Source organism: Saimiri boliviensis, chromosome 14 (assembly GCF_048565385.1).
Source record: "Saimiri boliviensis isolate mSaiBol1 chromosome 14, mSaiBol1.pri, whole genome shotgun sequence".
Taxonomy (NCBI): domain Eukaryota; kingdom Metazoa; phylum Chordata; class Mammalia; order Primates; family Cebidae; genus Saimiri; species Saimiri boliviensis.
Window position 1 is genome coordinate 76,177,052 of NC_133462.1, and position 19,490 is coordinate 76,196,541.

Genomic DNA, 19,490 nt, shown 5'->3' on the forward strand with positions numbered 1-19,490 from the left:
ACGCCATTTTTGATAGGGATGGCACTGTGACTATATATCAATTTGGGTAGTACTGTCATCTTAACAATATCGAGTCTTTAAATTCATGAAAACAAAGTCTTTTCATTTATTGAGGTCTTTTCTTTCAGCAGTATTTTATAGTTCCAGTGGATAAGTCTTTCATTTTCTTGGTTAAATTTATTTCTTTAGATGCTACTGTAAATGAAATTGTTTTTATATAAAATTTATTTTTAAAGAGATGAGTCTATGTTGCCCAGGCTGGTCTCAAATTCCTGGCCTCAAGTGATCTTCCCATCATAGTCTCCCGAAGTGCTGGAGATTACAGGCATAAGCCACCACACCTAGCCTGAAAATTGCTTTCTTAATTTTTTTTTAATTTTCCACTACAGGTATACAGAAACAACTGATTTTTGTGTGACAATCTTGTGCACTGCAACTTTGCTGAATTTGTTCATTAGGTCTAGCAGCTTTACTGTGTAATCTTTGCATATATTTATTTCTAATGTGTGAGCATGTATGTGTCTCTCTGGACCTGTCATCTGAGACAATTAGCTCATCTGAGTAATGAGAGAGATGAATGAGATCAAATTTGTGGTACATACTTAAAGAGGAAACTCAGACAAGAGGTTGATGTTGAAGTCCTAACCCTCAGTACATCAGAATGTGACCTCATTTACAAGCAGGGTCTCTGCAGATATAATTAGTTAAGATGAGATCATATACTGGAGTGGAGTGGGCCCCTTAACACAATATGGTTGGTATCTTCATAAGAAGAGGAAAATACCTACTGAAGATAGACATGGAAAAGACAGCAATGTGACTGCAGAAGCATGAGACTGAAGTGATGTACCTACAAGCCAAGGAATGCCAAAGATTGCCAGCAAACCCAAGCCAAGAAAGCAATCCTGCCTCAAAAAACTGTTAACACAGAAATCCTCCTGTTTGAGTTTCCAGTTTACTGACCTGCCCTCGCAAATTTCAGACTCAAGATGCAACACCAATTCTTGCCCGAGTTTCCAGCCTGCCAGTCAGCCTTACAAATTTCAGACTTACCAGCTCCCATAATCATGTAAGACAATTCCTTTAAATAAACAAACACTGGTTCTGTTTTTCTGGAGAACCCTGGCTGGTAATGATGAGAGCATTTATGAAAACAGGGGAAGAGTAGATGTCAAGGTCACAAAAAATAAATTGTCTACCTCAGAAGTGTACCCAAGATCTGCATAAATTTATGTACTTAAGTTTTTGTAAAGCCCTTATTGTGTTAGTTTTTAATTTTAGTACTTTTTACAGACTCAGAAAAAACAGTCAATATGTTAAAGAGAAACAGAATTGCTAATTGGGTAACAAGATTCTTATTTTGTATAACATTTCCAGCCAGGAAAAATAAAACCAAATACATTTGATGTCTTGTCTTTACATTTTCAAGTGCATTTTGGAAATTTTTGTCAAAATGTTACAGCATGACATCTTTACTTTGTTACTTAGCAAAACATACTACATACAATAGAAAATTGTTTAAAGTACTGTCCCAATACCTTTATTAAAAATCAGATGACTTAGCTAAAGAAAAAAATGAGGGTGCATTGGCTCATGGTTATAATCCCAGAACTTTGGAAGACTGAGGTGGGAGGATCACTAGAAGCCAGGAATTTGAAACCAACTTGGACAACACAGCAAGATCCTTCTCTCTATAAGAAATAAAGAATAAAATGAGAAGGCCTAAAACAAATAGTCAAGAGTATAGTTTTTTTTTACTTATTCAAAAAAGTTATTAAAAGTGTCTCATTGTACCCAGCATGATACAAAGTGCTTAGAGAAATGTGTCATGAGCTTATACTTCTTTTTTTAAGGGAAAAATGTATGTAAGACATACCAAAAGAGCTAGTCAACAGACACTATGAAAAGAGACTCATCCTGGAACAGTCACTGAAGACAAACCAGAGAGGAAACTAAAGCAAGAATGGGACTGAGGTAAGCACAGAGAAGGGACCTTTCCAGAAGACAGAGAGAATAAAAGTAATAAAACCAAAACTTCATTGGTACCTTTGGAAAACTATGAACGACCATTCTGAAGTGAATTCACATGGGGAGTATTGAAAGGCACTGCTGAACTGTTTTTCCAAGGGCCCTGAATGCCAGGTTAAGACATGTCTTCTGTGTGCCCCAGGGTGCAGGGGAAGGTTTTTTTCAGTAGGAAGTTATTTTTAATTTTTGTTGTTGTTTTGAGACAGGGTCTCACTCTTTTGCCCAGGCTGAAGTGCAGTGGTACAGTCTTTGCTCACTGCAACCTCTGTCTCCCGGGTTCTAACTATTCTCCTGCCTCAGCCTCCCAAGTAGCTGGGACTACAGGGATGTACCACTACACCCAGCTAATACTAATTTTTGTGTTTTTTGTTGAGATAGAGTTTCACCGTGTTGCCTAAGCTGGTCTTGAACTCCTGGGCTCAACTGATCCACCCACTTCGGCCTCCCAAACTGCTGGGATTACAGGCATGAGCCACTGTGCCCTGCCAGCTCTTAAAAGTAATGCCTCCTCCCCCATTAAACTGTCAGCATAAGGCAATGGGTCATAACGATGCACACTTTTACTTTTTGTAAGTTACTGTTGAGGATTTTACTTATTGGGCCATTTGACTGACTTAGGACTCACCGAGAAAGGAAAATCATGCAGGAGTTAGGCCATGATGAGGAGGAGCTTGGTCTTAATGCCAAGAGCAATGGGAAGGCACTGAAGTAGTTCACACTCAAGATTGAGTTGATCAAATCTAAATTTCTTTTTTTTTTTTTTTTTTTTTTTTTTTTTTGAGACGTAGTTTCGCTCTTGTTACCCAGGCTGGAGTGCAATGGCGCGATCTCGGCTCACCGCAACCTCTGCCTCCTGGGTTCAGGCAATTCTCCTGCCTCAGCCTCCTGAGTAGCTGGGATTACAGGCACGCGCCACTATGCCCAGCTAATTTTTTGCACCTTTAGTAGAGACAGGGTTTCACCATGTTGACCATGATGGTCTCAATCTCTTGACCTCGTGATCCACCCGCCTCAGCCTCCCAAAGTGCTGGGATTACAGGCTTGAGCCACCGCGCCCGGCCCCAAATTTCATAAATATCTAACTGCTCACAGTTAACAGTCTGGATAGGAGTTAACAGACCAATGCAATGAATTAGAGAATTTAGAACAACATATATGTAAAAATGTAATACAGGCCAAAATAGGTACAAGGATCTTTTTTTTTTTTTTTTTTTTTTTTTTTTTTTGAGACGGAGTTTCGCTCTTGTTACCCAGGCTGGAGTGCAATGGCGCGATCTCGGCTCACCGCAACCTCCGCCTCCTGGGCTCAGGCAATTCTCCTGCCTCAGCCTCCTGAGTAGCTGGGATTACAGGCACGTGCCACCATGCCCAGCTAATTTTTTTTTTTGTATCTTTAGTAGAGACAGGGTTTCACCATGTTGACCAGGATGGTCTCGATCTCTTGACCTCGTGATCCACCCGCCTCAGCCTCCCAAAGTGCTGGGATTACAGGCTTGAGCCACCGCGCCCGGCTTAGGTACAAGGATCTTAAAATGAAAAGTTCACTAACAGATTCACAGAAGTTGCCAGGGAAGCAAAAGTAATCTTAACCCAAAAATATCCACTAATGAACTAAACATTTATAATATCATTCAGTCCCCATTAACATCCCTCCCAAGGCAGCATTAGCCTCTGTCAGGCCATTTCACCTTTGCCATGTCAGTCCCTCAATGATTGGCAGGTGTTTCAATTACAAAGCAACACAATGCATATCATCTACAAAGTGAAAGTGCAAATCTTTCAAGAAATGCAGGCCTTTATAAAGTTATTGAAAATGATGAAAACTCTTTCCAAAGCAACTGAAAAAAATAAGTATTTGGAAAGATACTGACTGGGAACAGGCATGAGGGAAATTAATGGCCTAAGTGTGTTCTGTATCCAGACCTGGTTGATGGCTACACAGGTATGTACACATAGTAAAAATTTACCAAGCTACATGTGCACATGATTTATGCATTTAGCTGTATGTAAAGGATAACTTAAGAGAGTTGCTATGGTTTGAATCTTGAAACTCATGTTGAAATTAAACTGTAACAGTCCTAAGAAGTGATTAGGCCATGGGCATTCCATCCCCATGAATGGATTAATAATACCATTATGATGGAAGCAGGTTAGTTATTACAGGAATTCAGCCCCCTTTTTTCTGTTTTGAGTGTACACCTCTGGCTGTGTGATTCCTTCTACCAGGTTATAAGCTAGCAAGAAGGTCCTCACCAGATCCAGTCCCTTGATCTTAGACTTCTCAGCCTCCAGAACTGTGAATCACATAAATCTCTTTCTTTATAAATGACCCAATTTGTCTGTGGTTTCTCTTACAGCAGCACAAAATGGACTATGACAGGATTTAAACACACACACACACAACACACACACACGCGCGCGCGCGCGAAATGGTCCTACTTCCTCCAAGAATTACTGGGTGCGTCAAAGTGCTATGGTCTACTTGTTACCAACATAAAGATAAAGTGAACACAAAAGGTGGCAAAACGTACCTGCATCCTCAGAGACATCAGTGACCCACCGACTGCAGTACAGAAAATATAGTTTTATGTAGGATGGAGCCTACCCTATCTCTGGACCTCCAATTACATGAGATAAATTTTCTCAATATTTAAGCACTTTAAATCAAACAGTTATTTGCAGCTGAAAGCATTTTAACAGATTATAATAAGTTAATAACGGGAGAACTAACAAAGAAGAGATACTAGGAGGTCAAAAGAAAATCTGAAAATCAAAGTAAAGCCCTTAGGAAAACTAATGAGGCCCTTCCATATTATGGCAAAAAGGACTATCTCTATGATCATACTGCAAAAATCCATCATAACTTTTCTCAGAAAAATTATGTAAAAAAAATTTTTTGGCTGGGTTCAGTGGCTCATGTGTGTAATCTCAGCACTTTGGGAGGCCAAGGCAGGTGGATCCCAAAGTCAGGATATCAAGACCATCCTGGAGAACAGGGTGAAACCCTGTCTCTACTAAAATACAAAAAACTAGCCAGGCGTGGTGGCATGCACCTGTAACCCCAGCTACTTGGGAGGCTGAGGCAGGGGAGTAGCTTGAACCCGGCAAGGTGGATGTTGCAGTGAGCCAAGATCATGCCACTGCACTCCAGCCTGGCAAAAGAGCAAGACTCCTTCTAAAAAAAAAAAAAAAAAAAAATTCTCAGAAAAATTATGTAAAAAAAAATTTTTTAATCAACCAACACTTGATTCATTCTTCTTTCATCCTAAGAATTTAACACATAGTTGCAACCATAACATGAATGTTTTCATAATTTTGTTTCATTTTTCAAGATTAAACCCAAATAAAGCCTTTTCTCCCCATCCCAACTATGTACTATTATCTCTGAAATGTTCTAGGTCAATTTATCCTACAAGACCTTGTTCTTATTATGCCAATTATTTTCAGAAAATAAAGACCCCTTAAACAATGAAATCACAAGGAGAAATAAATCACTCACTAACGCATCAACAACTGGAAAATTCAAATATAGGCCTCAGTTCAAAAGTTTACCATAAAAAAAGTTATGATTAAGAGCTTACTGGTTAAAACCCATGAGCTCTGGAACCAGACTGCCTGAGATGGAATCCCAGTTCCGCTGTCTACTAGCTGAGTGACCCTGGGCAAGTCACCTATCTCTCTGTGGCTCAATTTCCACATCTATAAAATGGAGATAACAGTTCTATCAGTGTAAATGAGTTACTATGTAAAGGTTTCAAACAGAAAGTACTCTATAACAATTAGCTATTACATTGTTTTAAACTCTAAGAAAACTGAAGAATATAAATGCTAACACTGAAGTTAATTAGCAAAGGAAAAACATTTTTAAAAACACAAGCTATATGCTTTAAACACAAGTACATACATTTTAAATAAAAACAAAGAAAAATGAGAAATATACTTATGATAAAAATAAGCTAAAAGTATATTAAATATGCTTTTATATGACGTAAAAAATTATGCATTTGACTTCTGAACACCTAAGATATTTTTTTAAAGGTACCATGTCAAACCTATTAAAACTAGAAACTAGGCCAACCACTGTGGTTCATGTCTGTAATCCCCGAACTTCGGAAGGTCAAGGCAAGCAGATCACTCGAGGCCAAGAGCTGAAGACTAGTCTGAGCAACACAAGAAGACCTCATCTCTTTAAAAAAAAAAAAAATTAACTGTAAAAAAAGAGAAACCAATGTGTGGCTGCACACTACACTAAAGATAAAATTTTAAATCTTAACATATGGAGAAAAAACGAATGGAATACTTGGTATTATAGAAGATATAAGGCCAGGCATGGTGGCTCACATTTGTAATGTGAGGAGGGGCAGGCAGGAGTTCAAGACCAGCCTGGCCAACATGGTGAAACCCGTCTCTATTAAAAACACAAAAAGAGATGGGCACCATGGCTCACACTTATAATCCCAGCACTTTGGGAAGCCAAGGAGGGCAGATCACTTGAGTCAGAAGTACAAGACCAGCCTGGTCAACATAGCGAAACCTTACCTCTACTAAAAACACAAAAATACAAAAATTAGCCAGGCATGGCAGTGTGCCTGCAATCCTAGCTACGTGGAAGGCTGAGGCAGAAGACTCACTTGAACCTGGGAGGCAGAGGTTGCAGTAAGCCAAGATCGTGCCACTGCATTCCAGCTGGGGCAACAGAGTAAGACTCCATCTCAAAAAACAGCCAGGCGTAGTCTCATGCATCTGTAATTCCAGCTACTTGGGAGGCTGGGGCAGGAGAATCACTTGAACCTGGGAGGCAGAAGTTGCCGTGAGCCAAGACTGAGCCATGCACTCCAGCCTGGGCAACAGAGCAAGACGCCATCTCAAAAATAAAAATAAAAAATAAAAAATAAATGTAAAAAAAATTAGCCAGGCATGGTGGTACAAGCCTATAATCCTAACTACTCAGGAGGTTGAGGTGGGAGGACTGTTTGAACCCAGGAAGTATAAGTTGCAGTGAGCCAGAGATCACACCACTGCACACACTCCAGTCTGGTAACAGAGACTCCATCTCAAAACAAAAAAGATACATATAGTAAATTTTACATTATGACCCTAATGAATCGCACCTCTTGATCTGTCCTTGTGTAATTGCCTCCCACACTGACTCTGGGCTTGACTATATGACTTGTTTTAGCCAAAGAAACAAGCAAATAGGATGCAAGCTGAGGTTTGATAAGATCTTTCGTACTAGAGCATGCTCTCATGAGAAGGCTGCTACTGTTAAGTGAGAGATGAGGCAGGGGGATGGGATAGACACAACAGATGAACCTAAGTGAATGAAAACACACGAATGAGTCCAGGTAAGAAGAGTGGCCCAGCCAATCCATATACGTGTTTTACTAGGCTTTGAGATGGTTTGTTAAACAAGCAGTGGATACCAGATCCAATATATTTAATGCACTATGAAGAGTTAATATCCTCATTATTATAAATCATTAGAAGAAAAACTACATATCTCATTGGGAAAATAGAAAAAGCACATGAACAGACATCCACACAAAAATAAAGATGTCAATTAACCCCTAAAAGTAATCAAAGAAATACAAATTAAAACAATAAGATAACACCTTTTGCCTATCAAACTGGCAAAGATTAAAAGACCAATAATGGCTTGAGCAGGCCAGAATGTGGGGTAACTAGAACCCACACTACTCTTGCTTATTTTGTAATGTGTATCAAAAACTGATACAATTCCCTTTAGTCATTTTATTTGATTTATTATTCACTCAATTACTTGCTGCATACTCACAGAGGCCTGTGCTGGAACTTGGAATACAGAGCCAGGTCATGTAAGACCTTAATAATTTTAGTTTTATTATTAATTTGCGTTTTATTCTAAGGTGTCACTGAAGGCTTTAGGAGGGAAATAACAACAGTATTCTGAGTGATGCATGAAGAATAGAGGACAAGAATGGAAATGAGGAACACTAATAGTTCAGGTAAGAGATAACAGTGGCCTGGACTGGAGTCAGTGAGAGGGACAGAGCAAATGAAGGTGACCTGGCAGGACAATGATAGACTGGATACAGAAAAGTAGAGAAATAAAAAACTAAATAAGTAAGTAAAACAGCACTGCTTCTCAATTTTCTTCTAGAGATGTATTCTAAAACAGAATCAGATATGTTCACAAAGACACATAACCAAAGATGTTCATAGCAGTGTTTTATATAATAACAAAAATAATGGAACAAATCTAAAAGTCCATCCATAAGATTTAAGTAGATAAAGTCATCCATCCAAAGCAATGGAATATTATGCAGTCACTTAAAATTATGTAGATATATAGTTTGTAACAAGAATTACTGAGAGGGCACAGCAGCTCATTTCTGTAGTCCTAGTGCTTTGGGAGGCTGAAGTGGGAGGATGACTTGAGGCCAGGAGTTCAAGACCAGCCTGGGCAACATGGCAAGACCTTGTCTCTACAAAACAATCTAAAAATTAGCCAGGCATGGGGGCACACATCTGTAGTCTCAGCTACTCAGGAGGCTGAGGTGGGACAATCACTTGAACCCAGGAGTTCAAGGTTGCAGTAAGCTATGATTGCACCACTGCACTCCAGCCTGGGTGACAGTTCAAGACCCTATTTAGCCGGGCGCGGTGGCTCAAGCCTGTAATCCCAGCACTTTGGGAGGCTGAGGCGGGTGGATCACGAGGTCAAGCGATCAAGACCATCCTGGTCAACATGGTGAAACCCCGTCTCTACTAAAAATACAAAACATTAGCTGGGCATGGTGGCGCGTGCCTGTAATCCCAGCTACTCAGGAGGCTGAGGCAGGAGAATTGCCTGAACCCAGGAGGCGGAGGTTGTGGTGAGCCGAGATTGCGCCATTGCACTCCAGCCTGGTTAAAAAGAGCAAAACTCCATCTCAAAAAAAAAAAAAAAAAAAAAAAAACGACCCTATTTAAAAAATAAAAATATAAAATTTAAAAAGTATATTTATTGTACATATGGAAAAGGACCAGCTACAAAATACAAAACACAAATACAGTAAAATTCCATTTTAAATAGTATAATCTTTTATATATAAACACATGCATACACACATTGATGGCTACAAATGCATTACAAAAAATTTAGAAAGCTACACACCAAAATATTAAAATTCTGCATGGCTTGGATTTAACATTTTATTTCATAAATATTTTATACTTCCCATACCTTCTAAAATCTGTGCAAAATCAGCCAGGCGCAGTGGCTCACGCCTGTAATCCCAGCACTTTGGGAGGCTAAGGCAAGCAAATCACAAGGTCAGGAGTTCAAGACCAGCCTGGTCAACATGGTGAAACCCCGTCTCTACTAAAGATACAAAAAAAAGTTAGCTAGGCATAGTGGTACACGCCTGTAATCCCAGCTACTCGGGAGGCTGAGGCAGAACTGCCTGAACCCAAAAATCAAAGGTTGTGGGGAGCCAAGATTGCACCACTGCACTCCAGCCTGGGCGACAGGGTGAGACTCTGTCTCCAAAAAAAAAAAAAAAAGAAATCTGCAAAATCTGTACTATTTTATAATGGAAGGAAAAAAGTAATTTAAAAAAATACCAGACATTTGGACAACAGTAATTGATTTAGTTTTCTAAAAATACTGCAAAGGCAACAATTAAGTAGACTGTTAAGTAAAAGTTTTAAATGAAAACTTAAGATACATAATCTTAAATGGTTAAAAACTGAACAGTCACAATTTTGCCTGCAATACCAGTCTAACAGGAGAATTTGGGGGAGGAGGAGAAAGACTGCAGAACAAAGCAGATATTCAAATAACCAATATTCAATAATTATTAAAACTGCATAGAAAGATGCCCTCACTGAATTGTAAAAGGAGCAATTTGGACTCCCTTGAGATTTGACCTAAAGAGCTATTTATTTTATCTTATTTATGTTCTTGGTTCTTTATAAAGTTCCCCCCTGCCAAGTTGCAAATATAACACAGATATCAAAAAGGACAGATAAAGGTAGTCATTTTGATTTCACATCATCAGATGGATTCTTACCAAGATCAGATGTTCTGTAAGGCCTTTACCACTGGAAAAGGGCTCAGTTTATTTTAAAATGTCATGACTATCTCATTTCCCAAAGACAAACTATTTTGGTATTTGTGACTACTGTAAACCCCAGAAAATCACCACCCAGATTTCAGTTTTCTTAAGATTCTGATGGATTTGCTTCATCAAATTTTACCAGTGATCTTAGTCATCAGTACTTACAAAATGGCTACCAAAGAGATGCCTGTCTCCTTAGCATGAAGATACAGCTCCAAAATTTGTTCAGGCCTTTCAGAGGCACCACTATGCCACCTCACCTCTCACACCTGCTTGTTTCCCCACAGAGAAATGTCCAGTGGTTCTGTCTTTAACCTCTCTTCTTTAAATAGCATGAAGATGTCAATTTAAAATATTAATCCAAAGTAATAAAAATGTCAGAAACAAGCCATGTAAACGCAAATGAGATCTTCTTTTGGTATTATTAATATCTACTCTAATGAGTAAGTGAAAGCAACAATCCAAGTATGGAATGCTGAGATAAAATCTGCATACCATAAAATTTACAATTTTAAAGTGTAAAATTCAGTGGTTTTTAGTATATTCCCAAGGTTGTGCAACGATCACCACTGTCTAATTCAAGAACATTTTCCTCACCCCAGAAAGCCCTTACATATTCAAAAAGCAGTCACAGCCCATTCTTCCCTAGTTACCAACCACTAATCTACTTTCTGTCTATATAGATCTGCCTGTTCTGGACATTTCATATAAATGGAATCACAGCATATGCTGCCTTTTGTGTCTGATTTCTTTCACTTAGCATAATGCTTCCATCCATGGTGTGGCATGTATCAGTACTCCATTCCTTTTGATGGCCAAATATTATTCCATTGTATGGACATACCACATTTTGATGATCTATTCATGAATTGAGACACATCTGGGTTATTTCTGCCTTTGGGCTATTATGAATAATGATACTACGAACACTTGTATACAAGTTTTTCTGTGGACAAATGTTTTCATTTTTAGGAATGGAATTGCTGGGTCATATGATAACTCTATGTTTAACTTTTTGAGGGACTGCCAAACTGTTTTCTAAAGCAGCTGCACCATTTTACATGGTTTTTCACATTCTTAACATAAACTTAAAAGATGTCAGACTTTCATAGAAGTAGGGGATTTACTCTTATCAAGCTGATTTTGTGTGCCAACTGTTACGCCAGAATCTTATTTAATTTTCCCAACAACTCTATAATTCACATAGCATCTCTATTTTACATAAGAAAGTCAATCCCAAAAAATGTTTGTAACCCACTCAAAAATAAATTATTTAGTAAATGTCAAACTAGATTCAAACCCACAGCTGACTTTGAAGCCTATACTCTTTATCCTATACCATTCAATCTCTACACTTAGATATGCGTACGCTGCCTCATACCCAAAGTGGTCTTTGGAAAAGTTGCCTGTTAATAAAACTTATTTAAGTCATTGTAAAATAAACAGTTCCCAATGTGAAGATACTTCTAGAAAATTTAAGGTATCTTGTATAAATCAATCAACCTCCCTAATTTATCTTCTTTAGTAAATGATTTCTACATACTTAAAACTTATATAAAATTCACCTAAGCATTATACAAATTATTTTCTCCCGAAGTTGTATGCACTGACAAAAAAAAAAAAAAAAGTAGGTATCTTCTACTATAAACTGAATTGTGTTCCCCTAAAATGATTATGTTAATGCCCTCTCAATGTGAATACATTCGGAAAAAGGGCTTTTACGAGGTAACTAAAGTTAAATTAAGTTATAAGGGTAGGGCCCTAATTCAATAGGATTAGTGGCCTTAAGAAATGAGGAGAAGAGAGAAATTCCCCCCATCTTCCTGACCTGAGCACTCCCATACCCACCCTACCACGTGAGGACACAGAGAGAAGGATATCTTCTGCAAGCCAGGAAGAGAACCTTCACCAAAAACCATCCATACTGGCAACCTGATCTCTGACTTCTAGCCTCAGAACCATTAAATAAATAAATTTCTGTTGTTTAAGCCACCAAGTCCATGGTATGATGTTACAGCAGCCCACACTAATACTTCAAGAGCATCAAATATTCAACGATTGGTATTTGAAGCACTGATGATAATCAAAACAAAGCAAGCACTAAATGGAGAAGAAATAAATTAAACCAAAAGATATGCATATGCTTGTTACTCAAAAATATTTATGAGTTCTTTGGTCAAAGAGACTTAAAAACAGATTGGGCCGGACGCAGTGATTCACGCCTGTAATCCCAGCACTTTGGGAGGCTGAGGCGCGCAGATCACAAGGTCAAGAGATCAAGACTATCCTGGCCAACATGGTGAAACCCACGCGCCTGTAGTCCCAGCTACTTGGGAGGCTAAGGCAGAAGAATTGCTTGAACCTGGGAGGCGGAGGCTGCAGTGAGCTGAGATCGCTCCACTGTGCACCTGGCGCCTGGTGACAGAACAAGACTCTGTCTCAAAAAAAAAAAAAACAAACCTGATTGATGGCCCTTTTATTAACTCAGAACTTAATCATCAAGTCAAGGAAACATGGGATCCTCCAAAGGGCTTAGGATTTAGACAATCCTAAGTCTGACTCTTGTAGCCACTTCGGAGCTTTTGTGTTAGAATAAGAAACAAATTCTGGCCAGATGAGGTGGCTCACATCTGTAATACCAAGACTTTGGGAGGCCAAGAAGGAAGGATCACTTCAGGCTAGGAGTTCAAAACCAGCACGGTCAACATAGCAAGACCTCATCTCTATAAAATAAAAATTAAATTTAAATTTAAAAAAGAAAGAAAGAAAACCAAATTCTACACCTATTCCTATAATCAGGATGTGAGTTTTTGCTTGCTTACCTAAATTATGTTATTAACATTTAGTATCCACCAAATACCACACTATACCCTACAATACCCAATACAGCTTCTAGAACACTACAGGTACTCCAAAAATGGGATTGCTATTGTTAGTGAATAGATTCTATAAAAGAACAGGGCAGTCAAACTCAAACATTTATATAGGCCACCCACTATTTGCCAAGTATTTTGCTAGTACCATGAATATAAAAATGCAATCCTTGTCTTCAAGGAACTTACAATGAAGAGGGACAAAAAGAACCACATAATTATAAAACAACAGAATATATGCAATAGCAAAAAAATATGCAAAGTGCACTGGAGCACACAGGAATAGTGGGGGTGGGGGGCTGGGAGAGCATGTCAAGGACTATACCCCAGGTCTGACAAGGAATCCCTTTCTTGTTTCTAGTTAAGAGAAATTCATAAACCATTATCTGAAAAAGCATCCACTAAAGTACAGCCTCACCTCATATTCTCTAATTTTTACTTCCACTCAATTCCATCCATCAATTTCAAAGAAGGGAGAGAAAAAAAGAGGAAAAGACAACTTTAAGTTGGCACAGGAAGGGTTTAAGTATCCTTTTACTCTCCTACAACCATATAAAAATTGAAATCGCATTTTTCCAAATCTTTCTTACTCATGATAAAGACTAGATGTTTTACAAGTTTACAAATCATCCCTGTTTTAGGCCTTGCGTAAGATAAATCACCAAAACCTATTCAGTATGTATGCTCTTCTATACCAGCCAAATAGCGCCTCTGTAGTTATTTTGCTTAATCCAACTAGGCCAACGAGGCGTTCAAAACCTTAAATACTGAATAAACTTTAGCAAATTTTCTCTATCAATCCACACTCTTATTCAAGACATATTCACTTAGTAAATTTTTACAATACTGACATTCAAAAAATGAATATTTGGCTCTTCCTTCTAAAATAAACCTCTGTGGGAAAGTGACACATCCAACAGCTACCAGTATAAACGAAGACCCATGGGAACAAAGAGACTACTATTTGTATCCTTTCATGGATATCTCACTTGACACTTCACAAAACAATCCTGTGTAATATAAGATTACCTCCTTTTTTTTTTTTTTTTTTTTTTTTTTTTACCAGTTTGCTCAATTAACAGGTCAGCATATAAAACCTGGATCTTCTGACCCTTCACTGTACCACCCTCTAATGTATACAAAATTTATCACTACCACAAATAAAGATACTTCAAAGACCCTAAACATACATATAGGAAGGAAACCGCTTCCTCACCTATAAAATGAGCAAAATGTGGCCTATTTGACATCGTTGAGCTAAACAAGGTCCCAAGGTGGAGCCCACTGCCCAGAAGTTTTACCCAACTAGTCTAACATAGAACTAGGCCTGGAAACAAGGGGAGTAGCATATATTTAAGGCTTACAAGTGTATAAAGAACGTTCTATTACCATTTGATCCTCACTACTCAGTTAAGGATTATCTTTATTTTTACATATTTTTGTGATTAGTTCAAGGTCCCCCAGCTAGTAAACAGCTTAGACAAATCTTCATAACCCTATTACACCTTTTTATATGAGAAAGTCAGAGTAGCTAGTGGAAGCCTAGACTATGTAAAACGGATCCAAGAATGTAAACACAAAATCTTCTGAGCTCTTCTTAGCCACTAGGCTACATGCAACTATTTTAGATCAGACAAGCTCCTCTTTCAGTAAAAAGAAAAAAAAAGTCTTAAGAAACAAACCAACTACTTTTAAAAATGGACTTAAAAGGCACACTGTACATGTCTATACACGCATTCATATACATATAAACACTTCAATCACAAAGTATCTTACACTTTTGAAACATTACATAAATGAAACATAAGAATAGAACTAAATAGTCAAACAGGACACAAAGAGTACCAGCTTTTTGGTCTCAACCTTTCCACTATCCTGTATAAGTAATGTGCTTTTTCATTTTTTAAATATTCATCTTTAAGCAAAATATTAACAGGTAAATCTATACATACATTTTACTCATGTACAATGCCTATGGCTGTTTCAGGAATATAAACTATATTCAGTTCTCTTGTGCGTAAGATTACATTATACAGTGAGAATGCTATTCCTAAAATTAAAGTCATCTGAAAGATATCACTAATACTTCTACCATAATATATTCACCATATCCTCTATTCAGAATTCTGACCAACTTCGTTGGAAATATTCTTTGAAACATCAGAACTATATCTTAATATAACCAAAAAGGACTCAACTTAAAAGGCTAACATTTACGTCCCGCAGTACTTGAAAGCATGATGAAGACTAAGCATATATTAATATAAACTGAAAAGCCCTTTCTTAAGACCAAAATATATCAAAGATTTTGCAACAGCACAAGATTTTATCCCGTACCAATCTCACTTTTACAGATATCTAAGCAAATCTACGTACTACCTGAGTTGCACAAACCACCTACCAGATAATACAGTTCCTTGCAAAGTCAAAAGCTGATCCTCTTTCCTGCTCTTAAATTATGCAAAATTAGCCTACAAAGAATTACTGTAGACTGCTTAAATAAACTTCAGACCTGTATACCAAGTTCTATATTTATGTTGCTGAAAAACATCAGTGTGGTTCCTCTCTCCCTACACTTCATCAGGAACAGACCCAAGAAAAGACCTTAAAAAAGAGAAGTTACTTTTTATTAGAAAACTAACTTTTCAGTGAAGACTTAATTTACCTGTGACAGATAACATTTATACATGACAGTGATTAAACTTTACTGAATACCCAAAACGGTAACTTTTTTTTAGTTCACAATCTTTGAATTAGACAATTATGACTGTTTTTATTTAAAAATAACCCACTTTTGGCCAGGCGCCTGTGGCTCATGCCTGTAATCCCAGCACTCTGGGAGGCCTAAGCAGGCAGATCAGAAGGTCAAGAGATCAAGACCATCCTGGCTAACACGCTGAAACCCCATCTCTACTAAAAATACAAAAAATTAGCTCGTCATGGTGGCATACACCCATAATCCCAGCTACGCAGGAAGCTGAGTCAGGAGAATCTCTTGAACCAGGGAGGCAGAGGTTGCAGTGAACCAAGATCGAACCAGAACAGTCTCTTTAAAAAAAAAAAAAAAAAAACCAACCCACTTTCACTGTTTTACATTTCTCAACGTTAAGATAACTTTACCCAAAGTTTGAAACAACTGTTAACTTCTGGTCTGCAAAATCTCTAAAACAGAAACCAACAACATAAAATATTACAAGATACAACAGTATGTATCTTAATTACAGTTCCTGAGTTTTCAAGGACATCAGTAACTCGATTTTTTTTAAAAAGTCATGCTCAAACATATGACTAAAAGTTTTCAAGCCGTGTTTTACAAAGATTGTGTTTTTTGGTTTGTATAATTACTTTTTAAACTGATCGCTTATATTTCAAAGTAACTTGTGAGAAATCAAGGGAAAAGGCGTTAGGCACCTAGAGACACAACATTAAACTCACTCTTTAAGGCCATCATAAAGGTAACTTGGAATCAGAGAAAAAAATTCAAATTCACAGTAAGCCTAAGTGAAAATAGAACACAGATACATCACAAAATATATACATAGAAAAGCAAATTGAAATATGTTCAACCTTGATAGAAAAAAAATGAAAAGCAAAGTTTAAAATGGAAACTACTGAAATTCAGAAAGAATTCCAATGACATGACATTTTCTTGCCAAAGCGAAGGAATTTGTAGATTATATCATTCAAATCTCATTGTATTACATTATAAAGGTCTTGGCAACGGTTGGCCATTAATCTTTAACACAAAGGAGATTCAAATCCAAATGAACTGTAAGACTATCTCTTTCAAGAGAGAGAAATGGAGTAATTTACTTTGTCCACAATTGTTTAACCCAAAGGGAAGGCCTTTAAGGATGATAACGCAGAATGGATCAGCCTTCAGTTTACCAAGTCCCATTTCTCACGAAGTCTTGCACCAATCCGAAAAGAGAAGGTTATGGACACAAAACAGGCTTAGGAAAGGCTGGAAAAAAATCTCCAATGAATGACACACCACATCATGGTTTATTCTCCTACACAATTTGAGAAACAAAAAAGAAAAATATCACACCATATGTTTCATCGTATCAATTTAAAAAAAAAATGTTACGACAGTACATTCAATTCTCTTCTTCGGGGCCGCAAAAATAATTTAGCTCCTGTTTTATTGATTACAGAGCAAAGGGAAAAAGCAGCTGCTGCAATGCAACACAGGCTGCTACAGAGGAAGGGGAGAAAGGGCTTTTCCAAACAGATCCCTTCCCCACCCCCGCTTACACATCCCTAACGACTTACTTATCCCAGCCTTTTACTGCCCCCACCACGTGAACCTAAGCCATTCTTTCCCTTCCCCCACCACCGTGAAATTTCACCTTTCACAGCGCCTTCACCTACCCCTACCAGAGGCACTTCATTACCCGCAGAGAATTCAGACCTTTCAAACTTTTCTTCCTTTTTAAATTAAACAGGAGAGTTAAGAGGCAAAAGTGCATGAAATTTTTACATATATACGGAAAAATACCTGTTTCCCAGCAACATACACGCTTCGATTCTCGAACCCCTCCCCATCTCCCGGGTTTCGCTAGCAAAGGCTGGGGGGAGGGAGCCAGGCGCAAATTAAATTTAGGAAGGGAAATCCTGGGTGAAAGAAGAGCATTTGAGGAAAAATGAGAGAACGGTGAAGCGAGACCCCCAAACCAAAGGGGTTGGGGAGGTTTCCAAGAAAGAAAGAGAAATTGGAAGGGACAAAAGGGGGAGGGGGGAGGAACAGACAGGAGACCCGGGGAGACGCGCCCGGCCGGGAGAGGGAAGGCGGGGTCCGAGGAGAGCGGGGGTCGCGGCTCCCGCGGCACAATGGCCCGCCCGGCCCCCGCCCCGCGCGCCCCTCACCTCATGGTGCCGGCGGCGCAGAGGCTTCCCCAGCAGCCGGGAGACGCGGGAGGCGCCGAGCCGAAGGGGGTCTCTCCTCCAGGGGCGGGGAGCAGCTCGGAGACGGGAGACAAGTGTCCGGCTCCTTCGACGGCCAGGGGCTACAACATCTCCTCGCACAAAGCCGAGGCGCCGGCCGGGAGTGTGAGAAAAGAGGGCGAGAGAAAGGCTGAGGAGGGGGCGGAGAGGCCGAGGCGCCGAGCGGGTCCCCAGGCGGCCGCCGCCTCCCACCTCCTCGTGGTCCTGCTCCTCCTCCCGGAGCTTCCTCGGCCGCCCTCGGAGGGGTGCCCGCCGGGGCCGCGCGCCCGGCCGCCGCTCCACAGGCCCGCGCCCGCCGCGCCGCCGCCGAGGCCGTGTGCAACCGGCAGCTGCTGCAGCCGCGGGAGGAGAGTCGGGATCGCCGCGAGGAGCCCGGGAGGAGGCGGGGCGCGCGGCGGAGGAACACGCAGGCGCCGCCCTCCTCCCCTCCTTCCCCCGGGGGCGAGGGGGCGGCGCGGGGGGAGGGGAGGCGGGGGGCCGGGCGCTCTCCCCCGCGCCGGCCGCCTGTCCCCCGCCGGACTGCGGAGAGCGGGTCTGGGCGGGAGCGAGCGCGGCGGCGGCGGCAGAGTGAGGCTCTTTGTTGCCTCCCTACCCCGCCCCCTGCGGCCCCCTGGGATTCGGGCCGGCCACCCCCTGATACCTCCCGCCGGCAGTCGGCCGGGGTTCCTCGCTCGGGGTTGTCCTTGACCGTCGGCCCCCTCCCAGTCGCCTCCCGCTCCCCAGAGGCTGGGGGAGTTCCAGGGCCTTCCCCGTGGCCGCGGTGCGGAGACCGAGGCGCCGAGACCTCCCGGGCGCCGGACCCGCAGGCACCGGCGTGGGGAGCCGGGACGCGTGACTGGGCACAGGGCCGGACCGGGGGACTCCGGTCGGCTCGCGGCCGGGTGCCCTAGCGCGGGGCGAGTGCTCAGCCCGCCCTCTTGCGGTCTCGGGAAGGGGACGAGGGAATGGCGGGGTATCCCGGTCAGCCCCACCACCCGCCCCCGTCGCGGCTGCGCCCAGCGATTCCTGCGGAGTTGAGGGGGGCATATAAATGGGAAATATGGTCATCATTGTTCCCTTCGCTCCTTTTCTTCCCGAGGAATCCCAGCTTGCTGCGCCGATGGAAGGAGCTGTGCACACTAGGTGTAGGGATGACTTCATCTCTTAACGAACGCAGCCGACTCTCGGGGAAACGCAGTCGCCGGGAGACGCGCGCGGAACCGTGTGTTGCCACAAGAGTGGAAGAAGAGAAACGCCGCCAGTGGAGCGGATTTCCAGCGTCATTAGCAAAGAGGGAACCCCGGGCGGGGGCGGGGAGGGAGAGGAACTAATGATAGTTCTAAATTTTCTGTCATTCCCAATGGTCTTGAAATCACCTCCGTTAATAAGCAGATCGAAAATACTGGCGAGGCAATCTCATTTCAAGTCAAGTCAGGGAGGAGGGCTTCTAGAAAGCCAGAATTGGTCGTTATGGGAGGGTTGGGGGGGGGTTTATTTGAAAACAAATACAGTAATATAATTTTTAACGTATGAATTACAGCCCCTTTTTAGTCCCGAGACAGGGATGTACTTTCTGTATAAA

General features: G+C 40.8%; 1 protein-coding gene across 8 annotated transcripts in view; it reads right to left on the reverse strand.

Moving 5' to 3' along the window:
* Positions 1 to 18,240, reverse strand: part of ENAH (ENAH actin regulator) — a 154,074-nt gene extending 135,834 nt beyond the window's left edge. For 4 of the 8 annotated variants that reach the window (XM_010340891.3, XM_074385267.1, XM_074385265.1 and 1 more), the window contains exon 1: positions 17,852 to 18,231. In XM_010340891.3, the coding sequence (XP_010339193.3) occupies positions 17,852 to 17,856 (5 nt within the window). In that variant the 5' untranslated portion in view covers positions 17,857 to 18,231. Of the gene's footprint in view, positions 1 to 17,851 lie in introns of all 8 variants that reach the window. The other 4 variants (XM_074385269.1, XM_074385261.1, XM_074385268.1 and 1 more) reach the window with 4 other exon arrangements.
* Between the last annotated feature and the right edge of the window lie 1,250 nt (positions 18,241 to 19,490).